Source organism: Pithys albifrons, chromosome 1 (assembly GCF_047495875.1).
Source record: "Pithys albifrons albifrons isolate INPA30051 chromosome 1, PitAlb_v1, whole genome shotgun sequence".
Lineage (NCBI taxonomy): Eukaryota > Metazoa > Chordata > Aves > Passeriformes > Thamnophilidae > Pithys > Pithys albifrons.
In genome coordinates, this window is record NC_092458.1 from 85,062,944 (window position 1) to 85,086,399 (window position 23,456).

The following is a 23,456-nucleotide window of genomic DNA, read 5'->3' on the forward strand; positions in this document are numbered from 1 at the left end:
TTTTCCAACCAAGATCATTCTACGACTCTGCCCTCTCCACGTCTCCTACCTGGCAAGGGGCTCCCCTCCCAGAATGCCACCTGTCCCTATCACCCTCACCTGTAGGTAAACACATCCTTCACCAGACACCTCCACATTGTACTCCTCTGGCACTCGGGGAAGGGTCACACGCTGGAGCAGCAGCCTGTTTGTGGGATCCACTTGGAAGTCTTGCTGGAAGTTGCCACCAGATGTCAGGGTCACTTTGGAAGCTGCCCCGCTCTTGGCATAGGTGACAGCTCCATACAGGGACAAGGCTTGAAGAGCTACCACTGTGTCCTGAAAGAGACAGGTCCCAGCAGTGAGGAGGGTGAGTCCCACAGTCTGCCCTTTCTGTTGGCACCACCCAATCCATCCTTCACTTTCTCCAGTGTTAAGCAGAAAAGACAGAGGGAAAGACCCTCTTTTGCATGTTCCTGTTCCCTTCCCAGACACACTACCTGACATACTTGCCTCTAGCCTCTCGAGTACTCGGCAACCATTGTGGGTACTGCACGGATATATGCAGAGCTGCAGTTCCTGCCTTCCTGGCAAACCTTACCGTGCTCCCAACCTGTCTCTCTGACATGTCCAGTCTTCTGAGACTGATGTGTGAGGTTGCAGGAGCCAAACAGCTCACCTGGGTGGAGGAGAAGCCTCCAGTGGGATTCTGCTGACCACTGATCCACTTTACAATAAGAGATGCAAATGACAGCTCCTCCTGGGTAGGTGCTGGCCTCGAGGTGAGGTAAGCAAGGAGCACATAGGCTGTCATCTCCACTTCAGCAGAGGGAGCTCGGTAGCGATAATATGGGAGATCAACCTCTGGCTCTTTCCCAGGCCGCTGCCAATGAACAGACCCATCTTCACAGGAGGCAGGGAGCATGGAGACAAGACAACAAGCAATTACTACTAGTCATTGCAAGCGAGTTCTTGATCTGTTGCTGTTCCAGTTGGGAGAATGGAGCCTTCAGGATGCATCTGTCATGCAGGATGAAGTGGGAAGGCTTAGGTTGACACACTTCAAAGGTTTACAACTAATATGAGACTGCTGAGCCTCAGGCCTAGACACTACTTTGTTTAGATTCCAGATGCACATAGACACTCAGGGGCTTGGGCACGTTGAGGAACCAGAGACCTAAGGAGGATGCCAGTCTTTCCCTTTTGGAGCAGAGATGCTGGGGTCAGGGAGTGACAGGATCTTGGAGGCAAAACAGCCCAAAGAATGTGACCAGGGCTTGAGAGTCAGCTGGAGTTGGAGAAGGCAAAATGTGTGGGGAATACGTCCTTCACAACCATGTTACCCAACACTTGAGCAAGCCCGCTGTCTGGTCTGATTAACCAGAATGCTCCCAAACCATTACATGAATTCCTAGAAGACTCAGAGCTAATGCTGTTGTCTCTCAATGACCTGTATGTTCATTTTCTATCTCAGCACATCCAGCACTTCTCTGATTTACGTGCCTCGTACTGTGCAAGGTCAGCTTTGTTCTATGCTGAGCCCATGCCCTCAAAAGAAGGAGTGCCCATAAACATTGCTAAGCCTTTGCTAAGCAGTCCCTAGTGTGGCAAGAGGAGTGGACTGAGCAGAGATGTCAGCAGATCTATTCTTTCATTCAGCACCAAGGGGATGGTGCTTGGTGCTTCCTGGTGAAGTCCCTCAGAGCTGAGATGCAGGACTTGGTATTGACAGGGAGTTCTCAGAAAGGTAATCCCTTCACACAAATCCTTCCTCTCCCTCCAGCTTTCTACATCCACAGAAAGCCAGGTCCTACATTAACAATTGATCCCCCAACATAAGCCATTTTATCAAGGGAAGATATAAGGCCTATGAAAAGAGAGATGTCCCACCAGGAGCACTCACCCTTTTTCACGGCTTCCTTTTCAAGTGAGTCAAGCAATGCCTTCCGCCTGTCCATCTTCCCTGCCAGGGCAAAGGCATATGCTAGCAGAGCCTTGGTGTACACGTGGTTTTCTTTCTGATCTGCTGCTGTTTCCAGGCAGAATAGAGCATTCCGCACCACCGAGTGCTGGGAAGAGATAACCAGTGATTAGAAGTCTTGGAAGAAATGAGGGTTGTTTTGCTTTAATACCAACACATCATCACACTGAGCTTTCAGGAGGAGTGTGCCAGAATGAGGTCCAAAAGCAAGTAGTGTACAATGTGTTCCAGAAATTACAAAATTGACAGAGCATAATTCTTATTTCATCTGGCTCAACAACCTAGTCATTTTTTGCAATCTGGAACAAATTGTGGACATACTTTGTTGTCATAGACTAACATGACACAACTGACTCAAATGAGGATTGTAGCCACGTACGGTTACAGGTAGAGGACTCCCCAGCAATGCAATAGTGATGTAGGCTGTCAGAGAAACCTCGTTGTCCACTCCACCCTGTAGGGAAACACAAAGGTAGATGCTGACCCCATCTAGCTTCTTATCTTCAGTCTTTTCTCCTACTCCATTGGGCATAAGCTACTCTGCATTGTAGAACCTTAGCTTTACCCCTTTCTCTTGCAGCTGATGTGGAGGTATCAGTTCCACTGATAAGTGCAGGTTGGTGGTCGTACAAAATGGCACATGGCTCCCTCTCTGGCATTTGCCATTAACACAGCAATATCCCATCTGCCTGTATGGTCAAGGAGCTCATCTATGTCCAACTTACTTACTGTCAAGCTCATGGTAACAATCAGGCAGACACATCACCTTCATGGCATTGTTCAGGAGTGTCCCAGAACTCTGGAAACAGCCATTCTCCTTCTGTTTGTAGGACAGCCATATCAAAGCATCCTGGATGTGCTTCTCATCTATGAAGATGTGATGCCGGGCCTGGGCAAAAGACTTAAGGACAAAGGCTGTGAGCCTGAAAGGGAGAAAGAGAAAGGGCTTGAGGAAGCCTGTTGCTCATCTCAAGTGACAGGGCCCATGTGCACATCATCTGTCTGGAGATAAGCAAGAAGGCCTAGAGAACTGTGGGCCAGTTAGTCAGTTCTCATGTATTTTGTATCCTCACCTCAAAACACTGTGTCAAAAAACTGCTTTCCACTTTGAGTTTTGTCCCTCACTTGGCTCATAAAACCCTGTGATCTCTTTGTGTTCAGGTTACAGTTTGAAGGACAATGATTGTTTATCTCTATCTAAAATAAAAATCTCTTTATAAAAGGTAGGAAATTCCATGCCTATTAGTAAAATATCTGCAAATCAGTAGTACTCAAAATTACAGGGAAGACTAATTAAACTCCTGATAGCTCATGGTCTGCTGGTCTACAACAGCATTTCCTATTTACTGTCAGGCAGGATTTATTATAAATGTGTGGGTAAGAAGGAGGACCATATAGGAAAAGCATAGGTGACATTGAAATCTCACCAGGTATTCCCTGGTTGGCCATAACGTGGTCCAAAGGTACTGTAAGAGCCATCTGGGTGCTTGTAGTTTAGCTGCCTCTGATAACCTGTAATGGAGAGTTAAAGCAAGATTCAGGTGCCAGAAGGAGTCTGCTGAGGAATGGGGAAGCAAAAACAGCTGTATCAGCAAAGGTAAATGAGAGAGGAGTAAGTTGGTGCTATCATAGACAGTATGAAGCACTGGCATGTCCCCATCTCCATGCATTGCTTGTGCTGCATGAAGAAAAGCAACACCTGCCTCTCTTCAGAATGAGGGCAGGACATACTAATGACAATCAACAAGTCTCTCTAGCAGGTCATATGACAACTCTGCACTGCATTGCCATCCAATTAGAAAAGTGGATGCAATGATCAGGTACCATAATGTTTAAGCAGCAGAAAATAATAAGGGAAAAACAGCAAAGAGTCTTCTCAGGCATACAGCAGAGACCATCTGTGTATGACAGAAGCTCTCTTTCCACGTCTGGACAGCATTTGGCATAACCACCTCAGGCAGGATCTGGAAGAAAGCCAAAGCAGAAGCAAAAACCATGTCCCATCTCACCGCTCACTAAGTATCCAATGGCCTTGGATCTGACCTCCTCACTCAGCTGCCCTGTCTTGTTCAGATAGTCCAGAACATAGATGTTGGGTGCAAACAGGACCATGTTCTGCTCTCCACAGCCAAATGGCATCTGGAGGAGCTGGTGCAGGTTCTGCATGGCAGTGCCCATGATGTCACCTGGGAGCAGGAGATATCAAAGAAATGTTAAAAATACTTATGGCTGGCTATCAGAATGAGAAAAAGTTAAATAAGAGAAGCAGGAGATATCAGGGAAGAACAAAAGGCAGTCTGGATTGATAAAGATCCTGGAACAAAACACAGAACAGCAAAGGAAAAGAAGGAAATGAGAGAAAGTTTAGGACACTACAGGAACACTGAGAAACAGGGCAAGCAGAAAGAGGAAGAGTATAACTGGAAGGGAAAGTGCTCAAGACAGAAGATATTAAAGACAAGAGTGAGCTGAGCTAGAAACAAGGAGAAAAAGCTGTTACATGTGAGGCCAACACAAAGGGGCAGAAGGAGAACATGGTTGTTCTGCCAGGCTGTTCACTTACCTAGCACTGAGAAATAGGCTCTGCCTGAGTCTTGTACCACATTTGTGGGTAGCAACAGGGAAAACTTTTCTTTCATAGGCACTCCTGAGAAAGAAACAAGACCAAACAGCTTCAGTGCGGTTCCAAGAAATGGCTAATGGAAGGGGAGTGGGCTTCAGTGAAACAACTGGAACATTTTCTATTGGAAGTGCCTTGACCTCAGTAACTTCTTAGTTTCCTGGCTATAACTCAATCTCTATATGAAATCACTCCCAAGCACTTTGAGTCACTATAGATCATGTGTCTACAGCTTTTTACTGAGTGCACTAGAAAACAAGACACAGCATTTGTAACTCCAATGTCATCACTCAAGAGGGATGAAACCATTCATCCTAAATCTGTCCAAGGTCACTGTGATGCATGAGCAGGAGGGTTCATTCTTTAGCACTTTCTTCTTTCTTATATCTCAGACTCCCAACTGATGTTTTGATCACACAAAAATATCAGACTATCTGGAATATGATAGAGGCAGGCCTCCTCCAGGTGCATCCCACCCATCAAACCACACAGGAACAAATGGAGAGGGTGGGAAGAGTGGGCTTTACCTTTTACACAGAGCACAGAGTTCTGGGTTGTCTCCTTCTCAACTCCTTCAGGCTTGGGTGGGATGAAAGAAAACAAGAGAGGTGAGAAGTTAGCAAGATAGGAAATACAGACAGACAGGAATCCTTAACAAGGACAGAGGGATAAATTAAAAGAAAAGTGAGGTAACTGAAGAAGGAGAAGCAGTCACAAGCATTCCCTGAAATAATAATCTAAGCAAATAAAAGAAATATGATTCTAAGTGACTGGGGTTGTATATGGAGGAAGAACATGAAAAGCAGAGGAGAACTCTGCAGGACTATCACATGGATGACCTGTAACTATTGTACGCAGTGAGAAACACTTAATATCTTTGTAACAAAAGGACTGAAGCATTACAGAGAGCTATACTGAAGAGATGTCTGCATCGCTACTTATCATGTTGCTGCAGATGCTTTAGGGGGAAAAAATTGTGTATGTCAAAAGGAAGATGATGTACACTGCAATACCTGATGGCACTACTGGTAGCATACAACATAGGAGGCAAACATTAGGGAATTGTATGATACAGAGAAAAGCTAAAAACATAGAAACTACCAGCCAGATTGCCACACTCAGCATATAATAAAGTAGCAATTTCCTATAAAGGATATCTAATACTGCACCATAATATTTCCTTGTGTACTGTATCACATCAGCAACTCTTCTTGGCACAGGAAATGGATAAGCTGCAAAATTTTAACATGTTTTCATGGACTTTTTAAATAGCTGGAGTTCTGAGGGGTTTTCTTTACAGTCATTGAATTTCCATGTGTGCTTTTGAATCCCCCACCTTCATCCTCATGCCAGACTATGTTATCAAATCAGAACTGTGAAACACTCAGCTTAAGACGCAGTTTGCTTGGCTACTCAACCAGCTGAGAGGCAGCATGTGCTGACTGAGTCGTGCTTACTAGGGTGTCTCAAAAGAAGAAGTTAGGCTGTAAAAAGGGTGTCTTGAAATAGGTGAGAAGTAGGAGCTAAAGGGAAGTAGGAGTAGAAGTCCTGTTACTGTAGGAGATAGGGAAAGTTTAGAGTACCAGGAGACACAATGTACATTATTAAGCTGCTGTCTTTATGCATCCCTGTGAAAGTATAAAGATGATATAAGACCATTATATTGCCACGCCACATAGTGATCTCATAAAATCACAGACCAGGCCAGATTAGAACTGTTCTCAAAAGGTCATATGGTCTAGCTTTTAATGAGAAAGGGAGTCTAGATGAGACTATCTAGCATCCTCTCCAATTGTATCCCAGCATCCAGTGTTACCCATAGAAAAGCTCATTCCTTGCTTCCCTCAGCCCACATACCTCCACCAGTAGCTGTCTGATGACAGTGTCCTTCTGCCCTTTTTCAGGGGTCTCCACAATGTAGTTCCCACAGGGCTGCTGGTTCTGTAGGGCCTCAGTGCTGACTGAGAACTCCACTTGTCCTGGAGGAAAGAGGGGTCAGTCAGCACTGCCAGGCAGAGCCAGGCAATGGGAGTCACTGCAGCTTCCAGGAGTTTGAACGTGCAGGCTCATGAATGGGGATTTCTTTCACAGCTAGGCCCTGCTTCTTTCCCACAAAAACATAGCTCCCTACACCAGAAGCCATCCTGGTATACCAGAGCTATCATTGAAAGGTGACTTTACTTTGGTGACTCTTCCAGAACCTAGAACAGTGCTGAGAACAACCAGCTCCACTGCTGCTCAGCACTCTGCTACCCCACAAGCACACCACAGCTGCTGCCACAACACTTAACAACAGTGAAAATAAAGTATGAAGATCCCATGGGGAAGAATGGAGAGGAATGGAGCCAACAGAGCATGTCTGCTGGCCAGCAATTTCTCTGGCTTCAGGAGATGCCGCCCAAAGTCCATAAGGTTTGGTACTGCATGTGGTGCCAGACACAGCGTGGGACACTATGAATTTCACCAGCATTTGTCTCCCAAATAACCCCAAATCAGATGGAAGGGCTTTCCAGAAAAATGTGTTGCTTCAACACCCAACACTGAACAGGAAGAACAGAACAGAGAAACCCTTCATGCAGTTTTCAGCACCCTGAGACCTTTACCTAGAGATATGGGAGTCACCAGCCAAGCCACAGTTTTCCTCCCATTCTTACAGAGACAGTGAGATATTTCATCCTTTTCCACCGGAATAGCCAGGAAATGAGTAGACTGAGCCAGAGTCACACTGACCTGCCAGTTGTAGAGAGAGGTGCAATTAGGGAAGGGTGATCATTAGAGAGGGAGCTAGGAAGCCATAGAAATAGCTATTTCTTCACTAGCAAAGGAGGAGGGAACAGAAGTTGTGGGGTCTACATTTGGAATATATAGGAGAAATAACATAAGAATTTCAGGGGCAAAGAATCTAGTGGTACTGAGAGATAAAGTAAGATGGCTAGGTGAAAGCAAGAGGCACATGGGAAGGCACACAGGTACAGAGAAGAATTTTAACCTCTCTTACCCTGATGCAGGCAGTCAGATAGTTGAAAACAGTGGCTTTCAGCGTGAAGGACTCCCCACGCACTACAGAGTAGGGCATGGTGAGCTCAACAAAGAAGGGCTGGAAGGCCCTGAGGGACACTGTTGGGGACAGGCCAAAGCCTGTGTCTGCTGATGTGCAGAATGCATTGGCTTTCCACTCGGTGATGGTGTCAGGGATGGTCACATCTAGATCAGCATTTCCCTCAGAGCTGGTGAAGCACAAAAGCAAGGACAGAGGGATGATTTTTATGGCATTTTGTTGATAAGCTGTATCCCTTTTGGCCTATGGAATAGTATTAGCTGTGTGAATGATGGGGCACAGTATGTTTGCTAAGGTAGGACCACTCCACATCTTCTTTCAGTCCACTCTTTGGATAAATGTAACCATGGCTGAAAGTAATTTCTCAGAGGATTGTCAAGTGATCTCTGAAAATGATGAAGGACTTTCTGGTATTGAAAAGGCATGGCAAACACTGAGATTTATGTTTTCACCTTATAAACAGTTTTATTAAAAAGGAATGAACTAGCCCAAGGTACTCACCTTACAGGTACTAAACTCCAAATCCAGGTTTCTGGGAAATACTTTCGGACTGTCTCTGTCACGGCTTCAGGAGTGATTTCTGTCTCATAATTTAAACTGGACGGAATGGCTGGATATGATGAGATGGAAAAGAAATCAACTACTGGTGATTCCAAACAAGCAAGACCCATACCAGCGTCATGCTTCCATCTGAGAAAGTGTCAATCTATGTGGTAATCTATGTGGCAATCACCAGCAGATGCTTCTTGCAGCTGTAGTGAGCACCAGTATCAACAGCAGTGAAGTTTCAGGGTCATGGCTTATTAGCAAGAAGACCCAGCCTTCCATTATTTCCCACTGGTCTCCAGAGGACCTCAAGGTTTGCAGGGCAGCACTTTACAAGGTTAAAAAAAAGGATTTAGAGCAAAAACCTCTTTAGAACCTTCTGTGCAAACAACCTTTTCCCTTTCAAGTACAACCTTGCTGTGACAGTCTTGTCCATCCTACAAAAACATTTCTATTGGACCCTGAAATTAGCTCAGTTGGTTAAAACTCAGTTGTAATAATGCCAAGGGTCATGGTTTCAATCCCCTATGTGGGACATTGATTTAAGAGCTGGACTCGATGATCCTTGTGGGTCCCTTCCAACTCAGAATAGTCTGTGATTCTGTGATGCTTTCAGGTCAACTAGCAATGGAATATTCTGTTGCAGTTTTTGTAGGGTCATTGTGACTCAGAGAACCACATTCCTGACAAAGCTATGGCCTCTTCAAGAACTAGGATGAAGATGCACGAAATAAAAACATGCAGCTGGAATTTGGGAAGGGTAAAAAGAACCATTTTTACTAAAACAAAGTTTTCACATGCAGAAATTATTCCAAATAAAATATTCTGTTTTGGGGGTGAAATTTGGTAAAAAAATTGTTTTACTTCAATTTTGAACAACTGGGAAATACAAATGGGGTGGGTAGGATATGATTTGCCTGGCTTTTACAAACAGAAAGAGAAATGCATCCAAACAGATAAGAAAAAAGTTCTTAATTTGTTCATCTTTACTTTGGCTAAATTAATTTCTGCATTTAGATAACAATTGTGTAGCTAAGAACTATTTATACTATTTGTGCAACAGGCACCTCCAGAGCCTGAGAAGGTCTCAGTGCATAATTTAAAGATACTATTAGCGGTATATCACATAGCTCCTAGCAAAAGTGACAGGTGGCTTGCTTGTATTTATCGACTGTGGTATTTCAGTCTTCATACTACTGCCTATTTCAGTTTACAATGATTAAAAACATCTATCCGGCATCTTAGCAACTTGTGCTAGAAGCTGAAATTGTTTTCAAACTGGGCACATACAAAAGCACAGGTTCTTGTGCCAATGGAAAACCCTCTGAGTCAGCTATCTAGACAGAATAACTTATAATTTCTAAGATATTTCCCTCAATATGAGACTCTGAAGGATGATAAGGCCAATTCTGTTGCCAATCAGTTGCAGTGTAAGAGTTGACATAATGCTTAGAAATGGGATGGATCCATTTAAGACTGGACTTCTACCACACCTCTCTTATCATCACTCTCAGCTCCCAAGACCTACCAATTTGTCACTGAAAAATTTGTCACCTGCTTCATGGGTTTGACCATACATAAAATGGGCTGAGTCGAGGAGAACAGCCTGAAAAAGGTTAATTCATTTCTTGTTTAAGTATTCATCCCGAAATACAAACAGGCTCTCTGTTCAGAACAGAAGTGATAACAAAACCCAGTTGCTTTACCGTTTGACCTCATTGCATACATAGGTGCTCCAACCGCTCCAGACACGCCTGATACAAGGCTGACATGTGGTTGATAGGGGTAGGGGTGATTCTCATGTCTGCAGTACAAAGGTTTCCTCACCTTGGTATTTGTGAAAACCTTTAAGCCCATTTCCTATGGGAGAGAAACCAAAGATGTTCTTTTATTACTGAATCCTGTTGAGGTTTTCACAGCAGACCTGACCACCTCAAAATGTTGCAGTTGTCACTGTGTGTGGATTGGACCTTGAGACAATGCCCCGAGCCATGGATGTGAGCACCTGGGTGGCTGAGAGAGACCAAAGGATACATCCCCTCTGATTTTAGGACACTGGTTCCAGTCCATTTCCAGTCTAGGGGTCAGGATGAGCCAGGGAGTAGATATTGAGTTTTCTCTATAGGAGGAAGTATCTGTGGCTACAATGCAGCTTAAGGGCATATTTATTTATTTGAGGCAATTGTGATGGCATAGAATTATTTACCCTCAGTTAGAAGCTCATTTCAAGTCAACCTCAAAGCTTTTCCCATAAGAAAAAAACTTTGAGATTGATCCCTTTTCCACCAAGTGCAGAGCTAAGCTGGCCGGACAAATAAAGCTTATGACTTTGACTGAACATGCCTCTGGATAAAAATTAGTGTCAGATCATTCAGATTCACATGATGCCACAGAAGGCTTAGGCATTCTCAGTTGTTCTCCCGCTCCACTCCCTAAACACACAAGAGGGCTATACCTTTAGGATGCCATAAGTGTCTTCTTCATTCACTTCCATGACTGGAGCATAGGTAATCCCATCCACAACTATTGGCTTCAAGGGAATGCAGTTGTCCAGAGGATCATCAGGGAACATGTTTGGACCATACTGATAATCATGCAATACCTTCACTGGCAGCAACTTATACACCTAGGCAGAAAAAGACAAAGAATTTAGCATTTTCAGTGTCCATTGTTACAAAAAACAACTGAGGAAGTTGGATGCAAGCACCATAACAGACACATCACCAGCACATACACCCATGTTGCCATGGTCCTCCCTGTGGTGGGAACAACAGGAGTTTGGGAATCAAAAAAGAGATGTAAATTTAAAGATACTGCCTCTTTTGTTAGGGACTGCGTGTTACTCTGGGTAATATGGCTCAAATATATAAAAAATTACACTGTCCAAACTATCTGTAGTACTTTGTCTCTACTCAGGGATTATCATTTTCTACTTAGCAAAAGAGGAATAAACTCTTTGATACTTCCAGATGCTACTCCAAGAAAATTAGTCCATGGATGGAGAGACCAACTAAAAAATTATCAAATACACAACAGTGCTTGGCTCTGGCCAAGACAAGCAGGGCCCTTAAAAAACTCTCCAATTGCCAACTCTACAATTGTACAAAACCCCTAAGAAACAACTGCTGCCTGGGTCTCATTGTTTTGCCCACTGGAGGAAGATGAGAAACAGCACAGGGGAGCCTTCGAGTGTCAGCTCTGACAAGGGAGACTGTTCCCTGTTTCCATTCCAGCACTGGGCTACACGTGCCAGGTTTTGACTTGTTCCACAGACTGAGAACTTACAGAGTCAGGTGACAGTTCAGCTTCTGTCTTCATGAGGAGAACACTCTTGTCCACAGCACGGACAGCACAGAGGGAGTTCGGGGAGGCTCTGAACAGCAAGTGAGCATCAGAGGAAGGCAGGCCTTCTGGAGGAGAGAAGCTTAAGTCCACCTGCAACCACAGGAAAAGCTATGTCAGAGACGTCCTTCTCTTGCAGGACTTTTCCTTCCAGTTGAGTGTATTCAGTTCTAAACTTAAAAAGCCCCCACATGCATGCACACCTCCTCCTATACTCCCTCTGTGCTACTGTTCCCTTCCTGCAGTGCCAAGGGAATCAGCACTAAGAATTCTTGGCAACTTCAAGCATCACAACTGCTCATATAACTTTTAAGGCAGTTTCAGGTTTATGGTCATTGTGAATATGATGAGATAATCACACATAATGACTAGAAGTATTCAGGCAGTGGAGCATAGTCTTGAACCAGGACCACTCTCTGTACTGCACACAGATATTGTATGTGGAGAGAAAACCAGTTTGCAAAGACCTTGCTTAGCAGATTCTTTGATAACATGAGAAGCAGTGATGCCCTGGAGTAATATTGCAGTATCTATTGGCTGGTAATGATTCTGAAGAGCTGGCTTGTTGTCTGAGGCCTGCCAGACTTCCATGTCTTCTCCAAAACCTAACTCACAGTTCTTGCTAGCAAAAGTTGTTACCACCATAACATATGATTTTCTAATAAGATGGCTGACCTGCATAAATCCTCTATTTTCTCAGCAATACAAATCATCCCTGAACATGCAGTGATCCTCAGACTAAATGTGTTGCCTAACAAAGCAGCATCGGCTGCCAGTCTCCCTCATGTCCAGAACACAGCATGCCTTCTGCTGACACCCTCCACCTCTCCGAGGGCGGACTCTTGAGACTTAAAAAAAAATATTCTTCAGGAAATAGCACAAAAAGGACTGTAGCAAGCTTGTTGGTAGGAAAACTCTCTAGCACAGACATAGCCCTAAGTCTGTCCTATCCAGTGTAACAACAGTTTCATATTCAGCATAGTTTCAGAGAGGAAAGCGGTATCTAATCACATAAATAATTTGGTGCTTGGCTTGCATGCAGACCTTAATGTAATCCATAGAATATGAACAAAATTCAGGTGACCAAACTCATATAGTTACAACAGTCTTAAGAATTCATTTAGCTTGGGTTTTAGCAGGACAAGGGACTGCCTTCAGCAGTGTATGGTATTCTTAAGTCCTGAAGGGAATTTTTCAGGTTGTTCACTTTTTAGGACTGCTTTAATATCATTCTCCTCTTCTGCATAGGGAATACGTGGGGCTGTAAGAGAAAAATGGTCCATGTGCTCACAGAGAGAAGGTTTTATTTTTCTGAACTCTTTCAGTCTCACCATTGCTATTTAAGCATCACTGTGCATTGCTTGGAAGGTTCAGGCAAGATTTATCTCCATTTACATACAATAGAAATTAAAATGACAGGATGAGCTGTATAGGAGTTAAAAGATATGATAAGTATTAACTTTGCCCACTGGATTAGGGCTACATGTGTTTTATTTTTGCTCTGTGGCTCCATAAGCAGCCACCTCATTGACAAAATGAGTTTATATGAAAAGGAGTGAAATAGATGTGTTGCAGCATGAATAAAACATGCATCTCCACTTCCTTCTTAGCCAGGACCATCTGTAGGATCAGTGGCCATGACTAGTTACTAAAAGTGGTTTTATCAGTGTAGTCCCTGCTAGCACTTTTTTCCAACAGTTGATCTCCTCCAGGCTAGCACAAACCAGTAAGCAGCAAAGCTACCTACAACAACTGATATGTTGCTTGTCCAGTGTTAGTAAATCTAAGGAAATTATCTTAGCCAGACTAAATCTAAATAAGCAAGCTTGACCACACTGCAGTCTCATGGCTGCTCCCTCAAGAAGTGGACCCTTACCTTATTGTTGAAACACAATTCTATGTGGAACTTCACTGAATCAGCAATCACCTCCCTATTGGGGGCAGTGGTGTAGACAAGCACTTGGGCCACTGGAGCAATATCAGCTTCTACAGGCAGCCGTAGTGAAAAGACACCATTGGCTAGTAAACAAAGCAAGAGCAAAAAGTTAAGGTGCAGGTAACTTTCTGGAGCAGCCAAAATGCTATGTTTGACTTTATGCTAAACTTCACCCTAGCCATTATGAAATTCCAGGCACCCAAGTGGGATGAGCTGGTGCTCACAGAGATGCATGTCTCACTGTCTGACTGAAAGGCCTGTTTTCCAGCGCATAAGTATGCTGAATTTTGCTTCAGCTTCTAAAACAGACCATCAGATTGTGTCTCCTAGGAATACTGGAGCCCCGGAAAATGCAGTGTCAGAAGAAAGACAGCTGGAACAGGGGATTAGCACAAATCTGTGCAAAGTCTAAATAAAGGCAGAGAAAATAAAGCTCATGCTCTTCCCAGATCTTGGGAGACATGGAGATGTAGATCCCTCTATTTATATGGAAGCAGAGTGTATGTCTGCCACAGTTGCCTAGCCTCCCACAACAGTAACAATTTTGGCAGTGGAGAGGAACTCACCACTTTCCCGGTCCAAATCCAGAATGTGGGTGCCTGCTTGCTTAATGTTTCCCTTGGCCATCACCTGAATGGAAGGAGAGACTTTGCTGTGGTTGAGGTTATGCATGAGCCAAGCCTTGAAGTGGGGGAACCTGAGAGGCGAGCAACTGAGCTGTATGTCTGCTGCTTATACCCCACTCAGCTGCTCTCTGCCTTCCTGTAGCAGAATCCCAGGGCGCATTCAGGAGGCACAGGGACATCCTTACTCTTTTGTTCCTAAATCAGACCCATCTTTTTGTTAGGAAAGAACATAAGAAAGATAATGAGAAAGTGTTTAAAGCCTGCTAACACAAACCACAACTTCCATTTCCAGCCCCGCTACAATTGCCAGTGACAACCTTACAGTATGGTTGTGCAAACTTACCAGGTAGTAAATGGTGATTTCCTTCTGCTCTGCTATAGCCTCTGGAGTAAAGATATAATGGACCCGCATCTCTGTGGAGGAGCCACAGCTAAGTGCCTCAGGCCTGGGCTCAATTTTGAGGAAGCTATTACTAGGAGAGTAAAAGCGCTTTAGCTGGAGGTAGGCATCTGCATAATATGGAACAACCCAGTTACGGTCATAGCAGTAGGGATGTGTTTTATGAATTGCCTGGAAAATGAGAAATACACACAGATCTTCAAACACAGGTGGCAGAAACGGAACCAAAGCCATGGTAAAGGTTTGGTACTTTTTTGTATTGAAGCAAAAAAGAAGTCTAAGAAATAAAACAACCCATGAGTTTGGAAAGAGCAAGACAGGGCGGTGGTATCCTTATCATACCATTGGAAATCATCTCACTCCCAGAGAAGCTGGAGTTCATGTCAAACAAGCTGAATCATATCAGATTTTTGTTTAGTATCAGTATATCCCCTCAAGGGCTCTTTACACTATTACATTGCCTGCTCTAATAGTTTCATAGCTTAAAGAGAGAACAAGCCGATTTTCATATCTTTCCTTATCACTGGCACTGAAGACAGGATAGTGCTGTTCGGTTCAGATATTACCAGTGCCAAGAGCAAGCTATGGATACTACAGAAAAGGAAGAAAATCTCCACCTAATAATTCAAATCCTAAACTGAAGAGAAATTCAAGAGCTGAAAGAGTCCAAGTCCTCTTAAAAAGGAAAACAAGGAGGTATTCTACACTTAGAAGGGCACCTCATTCAGCACCTCATGTGCCTTGAATGCCCTTATTTCTTTATCTTTCTCATTATACTTGGGAATTCTTGCCTTGCAAAAATCTGAAAATTCAAGCATCTAGTAGCAACTCCTGGATAATTTTTAATGGTTTTAATTCATGACAAGAGAACTGTAAGGAGAAGAGCAGATATAATTCTAGACATAAATATTCTGCCATAGTTCAGGATGAGATATTATGAAATGTACATATTAGACACATTTTGCATTTCCCACTAACAAAAGAATGTTCAGCAGCACTTATTTTTCCCAGACAAATTCCTCTCCTAGGAGAGAATTTATGCAAATGGTTCATACTCTTTTTACAGTAGGAAAAATAAAAATAAAATAAAATTTTTAAAAATTAGGTGTTCTACTTAGAAACATGAAATGCTAAATTAAACTCTGAGATATGCAGCTTGCCTTAACTGACCAAAAAAAATAGTAAGATGAGATACCGGGGAAAAAATTTAAGTAAAATGACAGTGAATCACTAGCAGCATTCTATTATCAGAGATAGGCCCACCCCCTTGAAACAAATTTGCCTAGGTTGGGATGATGACCTCTCAGAGCAAAATGGACTATTATTAACTCTTGGTGTAACTTCTAACCAAGCAAAAATTAAATATGTACAAGATAAGTGCCATTGTGACATGGCAGCTCAGTTTGTTACATGACTATTTCCACCAAACTTTTGTCAAGGTTGACACAATGCACAAGGAACAATAATCTGACTGCTTTTGCATAAATAATAGAAACTTCAGAGGTACTCCCCTTCCAGTGCTGGGGGTGACTTCATCACCTCCTCTGGGTCACTTCATCACCTCCTCTGCCTGCAGGACTTACCCTAATTCCAACATTATCAAAGGCTAACATGGAAGTGTTTAGGGCAAACTGTGCCAGGCCCTCTTCATTTGTTGTGTATTTTTTTTCCTCTCCTCCTTGAAAAGAAATCTTCACAGTTTCATTGGCAATTGGAGCACCAGATCCATCCACTAGTTTCACCTGGAGGAGCAGAAACAGTACAGGAGAGGAGTGGCTGCCACCTTAACAGACTGATAGACCACCAAGATAAAGACATACATGTCAGACAAGGAAGCCTCCACAGCACCTGACACTTATATCTTTCAGAGAGAGTTGCAAACTTTCTGAATATTTTTTCTTTGTCTCTTTCTTTTCTCCACGTTTGGGTCAGAGGAGTGGACGTGGAGACAAACCTTCACTCACACTCCTGAGGTCTCCTATTTAACAGGTGACTTGAAAAGCAGAATTTTACTGGACTGGAGCAGAGAAAGTGCAAAGACAGAGGGGTAAGCAGAATGAGGCTGCGCTCTCAGCTGCTAGTTCCCAGCCTGAGAACTTGTTGAGGAAAGGAGACCCACAGGGATTAGCAGTACTGAGTTCCAGCATACTTTCGGAGGTCAGGCATATACCTGTCCAGGAGGTTCAGTAGCATTACTGCTTAGCACTCATGGCATTCCATTTTCATGGTTTCCCTACCTGTCCAAAGAAGGGGATTCCACGTTTGTAGTAGGAGTCTGAATTTTCAAAGGAGATTCTGCTAATGGTGTTCGTGATCTCAGAGAAGCTTGTTCCACTCAACTCCATTCCTGCAGAAAGAAGCATGAAGAACCAATTTGCTTCTGCGTAATCAGAATTACTTTTGCTGTCGACTAACCCTCCTTTGCTGGACAAACTATTTTGTTGATGGTCTTGGACTACAGGTAGGAAAATTTTAGGATTCCAGAAAAGCAAGAGTCTGCTTTCCTCCCTCATTCCTATTTGTTCTCTCTTCCGGTCTCTCCTGGGCTTATTACATGGCTGTTTGATCCAGATGATTCATACCTGTATCTTCCTCTTTAATCTTAGCCTCCACGTGGAGCTTATTCTTATATCCACCTCTCTTGAGCTGGAATAAGTTGGTCTTTACCATTTCAGAAATGCAGCCATAGTTGTCTGTCTGTTGGAGGGAAACAAAAAAGACCATTATATTGTCATTTATATAATACTTGTTCAATTTAAGGAATCCATGACTGTGCATTGCTCTGAATCTTACAGATAATTTCCCTCTGTTGTTTTTATCAAAACTGAAAAAAGACTAAACAACTTGGCAAAAGCATTTTGAAGTTCTTATAGCAACATCAGAGCAAAGATCTTACAAAATAGAAGATTTTTGTGTATGTGTTTGTGAAGTTTGAATTTGCAAACATTTGAATCAAAAGCATAGCAAATTAGTCAAGTGTATGCCACACAAGAAATGTTTGTCAGGCATCAGGTACCTTAGAATATACAGCTTCTGGTTTTAAATGCATAAGGTGTATAAGTGATACATAAATCAAAGCCTGAGTATGTGTAGAAAGCAGAAGACAGCTGGAAAATTATTTCCAAAGCTTGCCACTTCTCTTCAGCACCTTCATATATAAGGCAAGTCTCCTCAGAAGAGATGCCTGGAACAAAGGTTACCACCTCAGTGTATTTTCTTTTAACGTGGGTAGCAACAGAAGTGGCACAGACAATTGTGGACATCATACTGTAGCAGAGCTCAAGGACCACAAGGATGTCTTCTGCTTGCTTTCTTGTCCTGTCGTATTTCTACAATTGCTATTACCCCATCTTTTGTCAATCAACATAGCACTGTTGCATGTCTGTGTGCTCCAAACACCATCCAGTTTTGCTCTTACAGACTTGCCAGTCTGAAGGGCAAAAAAAATACTTTTTTTCCTGTTTATCTTAACCACTACTGCTAAACCCATATTCGTTTCCTTCTAGCTCAAAATGCATCATCCCCTCCCCTGGTTTCCATTCCTTTCCTGCTTTTAACACCAATTTAGGGTCTCACACACTGTCTGCAGTGTAAGCCCATCCCTTTACACACCATCTGACCTTTATGTAATTTCTTCCATCTCTTCATTCTGCATCAGCTTCTGGTCTTTATAGACATCATTCTTACTGCTCAGACCTTCCCTATATTTTTACCTTTCACATTTTGTATTTCACCCAATCTTTTCTCCTTCTTCAGGCTTCCTTAAAATACATGGATTTTCATAGAATCATAGAATCACAGAATGGTTTAGGTCAGAATGGACCTTAAAGTCATGTAAGTTCCAACTCACCTGCCATGGGAAGGGATACCTCCCACTAGACCAGGTTGCTCAAAGCCCCATTCAGACTGGACCAGACACTTTCAGGGTTTGGGCATCCATAACTTCTCTGGGCACCCTCAGTGCTTCACCACACACCTCACACTATGCTTGCACATAGTCACAGAAAGCTGGGTCTACAAGACATGCCCAGTAAACCACACTTTCTCCTGTCACTCCACCCAAGTGTAATCATGACTCACTTGTCCAGAGAACTTCTCACACACGGCTTTAGCCTCTTCGCCATAGCAGGTAGTACTTGTGTGTTCAAACTTCCGGCAGACACGGAAGCTCACAAGACCAGGAACAGGCTTCCCAAATGTGTATCTACCAACAGGGAGGAAAGGAAAGGAAAGGAAAGGAAAGGAAAATAGTCACTAGCAATGTAAGAGAGATGGAGAAAACTTACAAGCTCATCCCCTGTTGTTCCAGGAATCTTTCCTTGAACTGTCTCCAGGATAAAGAGGGTCATTACAGGAAATAAAAAGCAGAAAGCAATTTGGTAACATGGTAGGATGAAGTTTGACAACAGGGGCAGAAGCACTGACTTTTATAACCCTGTTTGCATCTCTGGGAATAACACTGAAGTATTCAGAATTCATTTACACTAATGGTGATTTAGTTGAGAGTCCCCCTCATCTTGGAGAACATGTTGAAAATATCTACCCCACCACAGAATTCTGATAGAACTGTTTTGTGTATGTGAGAGCACTGAGTCTTTTGACTCATTTTTCAACCCAACCCATGGCTCTCCCTACAAGGATTCATGGAATATTGCTATGTGGAATCAAATGGGGTGGCCTAAAGAAAAGAGGGCAGCTGCATCCCTTTGGGTTTCCCCTCCACCCTAACAGGCAGAAGACAGAGTTAACTAAACTGAAGAAGTCCTCCCTAATGATATAGCTGGTGTGAAATCCTTTATGACTCAAAAATATGCAAGAAACGCTCTACCCAATAAACCAGAACAGCAATATATTTCTACATGTTACATACAAAGTGCAACAAACAGAAACTGTTGCCTTCTATTTAATAGCAGCTATAGTCTGTTTTGTCTTGGGACTCCAAAAGGATTCAGAAATATAGAAGCAAAGTCTCATATATCAAGCTCCCAACTGAACTTTCAGCAGCAGCTGAATAAAAAATTGAAACCAAGGAGAACTTGAAAGAATGACACTCACAGTCCACAAACTGTCACCTTCAGCTTCTCATCAAGAATGGTGATCACCTTGGGCATTTTCACTATGACTTCAAATTTTGGCAGCACTGCAGCAGAACCAAAGGAAAACAGTCTATGTAGTGCAGAATAACATAAGAATGACACATGAAGGCTGCTCAAAGGCTGGTCTTACAAATTCCCTGAAACCTTTTTTCATCTAAATGGTCAGATTTTAGAGGCTTCTGTCACCTGTACATCCCACTGAAGTCAGTGTAAACCAGTCAGTCAACCACTGTATCAGGTAAGAATACATGATTATTACACCAGCTATTAAAATCCAGCAGTTTTTTGAGAACATGTGGGTTGTCAGTCCCACAGCAGTAGGATGTAGTAAAATAGAGGGGTTAAGTCGATACAGATTTCCCACAAATACACAGAGTTGAGGCTGCAACCTCTTCTCTACATTTCCACAGCATATAGATTTGACCAATTTGCAAAATAGGAACAACCTCATATATTCCCCAGTGACATAGCACAGGGTGACATCCCATCCAAACCCAATTGCAGGAGGGGAAATGGAAGATGACTCTCTTGGGAATACTGGGAAGAATTCAGGGCACAGGACACAGAACAGTTTGCAGTTGTAGGAGGTCAAAGGACTTCAACAGTCATCTTCCAGGACACCTCTCTGCTGTATGAGCCAAATCATGCCAGATCGTGCAACAAGGGCTCCAGCTGCCTTGCTGGAAGCTACACTACTTGCAACCATGCGCAGGTGTGTACTGGGATACCATTTTTCAGTCAACCAAATGGAAGTACTATAGGGGTGAGAGCACCAGAGAGAGGCTAAGGCACTAAGGCATCGTGCAAGATATGGGCTTAGCTCATACAGGAGGAAAGGCCAGGTCTTAAATTACAGACAGGCCCAGCCTAAAGACAGAGATATGTATCTACACTTGACAGGTATGCAGCCAGCTGGAGATGAAGCTGTGTCCTTACAGCACCTCTGAAAGGAGGTGAGGCTTCTGGCTGTCAGCACAGATTGATTCAAGGACTTTGCTCCTCCTGATAGAAGCCTTTCTGAGGTGAGCGTTCAGAAGAGCTGCACTGCATGGTCTGAGGCTTAGGGAGAAGTGGAGATATGTCACTCAAGTCCTTTAGTCTTCTCCTCATAAAGGGATGATTCTTGGGAGGGAGAGGACACAGAAACAATTTTCCAGCCATGCTGGACCTCCTGGTCCAATCTGCCACCCTGTTCAATTAAGCTTTCATGTCCCATGGGACTACCTGTTCAGAACTTGAAACTGAAGTAACAGTTACCATATTCCTCCACAGAGAAGGAACGCTGAATTCTCTTCCCAGAGGTCTTCTGTGCAACCACTGTGTAGGTCCCTTGCATAGGTTCAGAGGTGAGGTTGAAGAACAGCTGTATAAATCCCATCTTTAACTCTACCTGTCTCCACTGGTACAGACGGTTTTTCTTTGGGTCCTACAAATAACGTGGTCACAATGAGATGGTGAGAACAATGGGAGACTGCAATGAGACCTAGCAAAGCAGTGAGGGGAGGGCCAGCCCCAGGAGGCTGCAGGGCAGGAGTAGGGGACACAAGCAGAGTTGTGCGTGTGATGTGTGATGACAGAGGAGCTGTAACCTGGGCCCAGGTACATGGTAGCCACCATATGAGTTAAAGGGCTGTATATTTGAATCAATGTAATGGACTTGCTTAATAAAAAAAAAAAATAACAAGAATCTTCTTGAGACAACTGTTTATTCCACCCAGGTTGAGGTGCAATAAATGTGAACGCGAATTAAATGTTTGTACATACCTCAATATACACCAGTGGAAACTAGAAAGAGAAGAAGGGAAACAACATGTTTAGACAGAGTGCAAGCAACCCAGTCAAATGACTAGGGCTATGACCATGTCTCAGGGTAAAGGGTGTTCACCCAATAGGATAAGGAAAAAAGTTCCTGGTATGGAACAGCAGAGCATTTTGAGATACACTGGGCTGGTGTGGACAGGAGAGGCAATTCTTTTTCTCAGGCAGAAAAGACAAATGAAATTACTAATTACTAACTCTGAATGATCTGCAATACTAATAAGAGCAGGCAGTAACGGTAGTAATGGCTCATTGTTTACACCATCACTCTTCACTTGCAGTTTGTCAGACCTTTCCAAGAAGGCAGAAGGTAGCCTTATGCAGAAATGCACAATAGACTCCTTTAAAAAGATCTGAGGTGACCCAAAAATTTCACAGCTATCTCAATGTACTGAGAGCTCTCCCCAAAAGATACCTCTTTCATCCTTTTTTCTCACATTTGACTTAAGACCAAAAAACTAGAAAAAAAGAAGTATCATACTTACCACTTCATTCAAGGGATGGAAGTCTTCATCCAGAGAAACAATTCTGAACAGTACTGAAGGAGAAATGCAGACAGCGAGGTTCCACAATGCAGTCACCAAGTAGTAAACATCAGTTGCAAAAACCAATGGTATAACAGAGAACAGAGGTGTTCTCTTCTAAAGAAATTCCATTCACTAGAATGCTGAGTCATGCTAAAAGGTTACCATCTAAACACAGGTGCATGAATAAGAAGATGTTAAGAGCAAACCCTTGGCAGCGTGAACACTTTACTGATCATGGGCATCAGAATCTCACTAACTGGGATCAAAGTTAAATTTAAGTTGCCTTTGTCTGCTTTGCAAGAACATATTTATATGCTGGAATTCACATGGGTCTTCCAATTTTGTTATAACTAGACTGACTTCCTAGGAAGGATGAATGTAAGCTAATTACTTCAGCACTTGGCTGCAAGTTTGTATTGTCTCTGGATAGAGAGTGAATTCAATATCTCTTTTAGGACATTTGTTTCTATCCAGGTCAAATTCAGGAGATTAATGATCTAGGAGAAATAAATGGATTACATAATTCTCTCTGTCTTCATTGAACAAACACAGCTGCTGCTTTGAAAGCTGTTTCATGGTTTTTTGAATTTTGGCCCTGTCCTCTATACAACAAATATCCAGTCTTTCTTTGATCATAATGTGAACCCTAACTGCATGGACCAGAACAACAGAGCCCCCAACAGAGGAAGTGTGTGCAGGTGCCCCAGATATGCGCACGCATTTTAAGATTCCCCAAATTGTTCCAATGTGGAGCAATAAAACATAAGCCTCAGCCACGAGGTTGCAGTTCCGATCACTGAAAGCAACTGACATCTGGACAGCACAATCCAACAGTTTTAGTGTAAATTTTGTTGCAAAGAGAAATATTCACCCTTTCCCTGGTACCTGTCTGTCCAGGCTTGTAGATGGGCTTGTCTGTCTGGACGAAGACCAAGCTCTCAGAATTCTGGATCAGCACCATCTTGCGGCTCCTGAACTGCAGTGTGGGCCCCTTCACTGTTACACTCAGAAATGCGCCTGGTAAAGGGCTGTTTGCTTTTGGAAGCTGGAGAGTAAGAAGACTAATATGTTATGGACCACTATTAAAGGCTTCCTAAACTGAACTGGCCTTCATGAAATAAGAGATCTGATATAATCTGGACGGACCTAACACAGAGTAGAGAAGAAGTATAATCAGGGACAGGAGACTGATATTTATTTGTCTCATATTGCTACTCATTCTTCTTAATGTGTAGTAGTAATTGTGCAAGTATTGTTCAGCCAAAGAACACTCAGCTCTACCACCCAATTTTAAGAAATTCTTACTTGCCCTGACCAAAACCTTTCCATCCTTTTCCTTTTGACATTCACAAGGAGAACTCTTTCAGATATTGTCCCTAGTCCTTGCAGAACATTTCGTTTTCCAAACCAGACCTCTCTCTCACAAGTGACAAAGCAAATCTTCAGCCTACATCTGGGAAACCAAGACACAAATGCCAATGTTTTCAGTGTCCTGAAGACCAGTTCTTCAGTCTTCAAGCCAAAGAT

At 43.1% G+C, this 23,456-nt stretch overlaps 1 protein-coding gene across 1 annotated transcript in view; it reads right to left on the reverse strand.

The window, feature by feature from the left end:
- LOC139672786 (alpha-2-macroglobulin-like) overlaps window positions 1-23,456 on the reverse strand; it is a 30,427-nt gene that overhangs the window by 4,309 nt on the left and 2,662 nt on the right. Inside the window, exons 3-30 of the mRNA XM_071557342.1 lie at window positions 22,815-22,974; window positions 21,888-21,940; window positions 21,349-21,369; window positions 20,842-21,010; window positions 19,544-19,628; window positions 18,569-18,692; window positions 17,071-17,185; window positions 16,726-16,835; window positions 16,072-16,230; window positions 14,432-14,659; window positions 14,029-14,092; window positions 13,403-13,545; window positions 11,470-11,619; window positions 10,640-10,810; window positions 9,891-10,044; window positions 8,140-8,248; window positions 7,579-7,807; window positions 7,184-7,310; window positions 6,438-6,559; window positions 5,108-5,159; window positions 4,524-4,607; window positions 3,970-4,146; window positions 3,388-3,472; window positions 2,727-2,883; window positions 2,340-2,414; window positions 1,883-2,048; window positions 659-882; window positions 100-318 (exon numbers count right to left, since the gene is read on the reverse strand). Of these exons, the coding sequence (XP_071413443.1) occupies window positions 100-318; window positions 659-882; window positions 1,883-2,048; window positions 2,340-2,414; window positions 2,727-2,883; window positions 3,388-3,472; window positions 3,970-4,146; window positions 4,524-4,607; window positions 5,108-5,159; window positions 6,438-6,559; window positions 7,184-7,310; window positions 7,579-7,807; window positions 8,140-8,248; window positions 9,891-10,044; window positions 10,640-10,810; window positions 11,470-11,619; window positions 13,403-13,545; window positions 14,029-14,092; window positions 14,432-14,659; window positions 16,072-16,230; window positions 16,726-16,835; window positions 17,071-17,185; window positions 18,569-18,692; window positions 19,544-19,628; window positions 20,842-21,010; window positions 21,349-21,369; window positions 21,888-21,940; window positions 22,815-22,974 (3,732 nt within the window). The remainder of the gene's footprint in view (window positions 1-99; window positions 319-658; window positions 883-1,882; window positions 2,049-2,339; window positions 2,415-2,726; window positions 2,884-3,387; window positions 3,473-3,969; window positions 4,147-4,523; window positions 4,608-5,107; window positions 5,160-6,437; window positions 6,560-7,183; window positions 7,311-7,578; window positions 7,808-8,139; window positions 8,249-9,890; window positions 10,045-10,639; window positions 10,811-11,469; window positions 11,620-13,402; window positions 13,546-14,028; window positions 14,093-14,431; window positions 14,660-16,071; window positions 16,231-16,725; window positions 16,836-17,070; window positions 17,186-18,568; window positions 18,693-19,543; window positions 19,629-20,841; window positions 21,011-21,348; window positions 21,370-21,887; window positions 21,941-22,814; window positions 22,975-23,456) is intronic.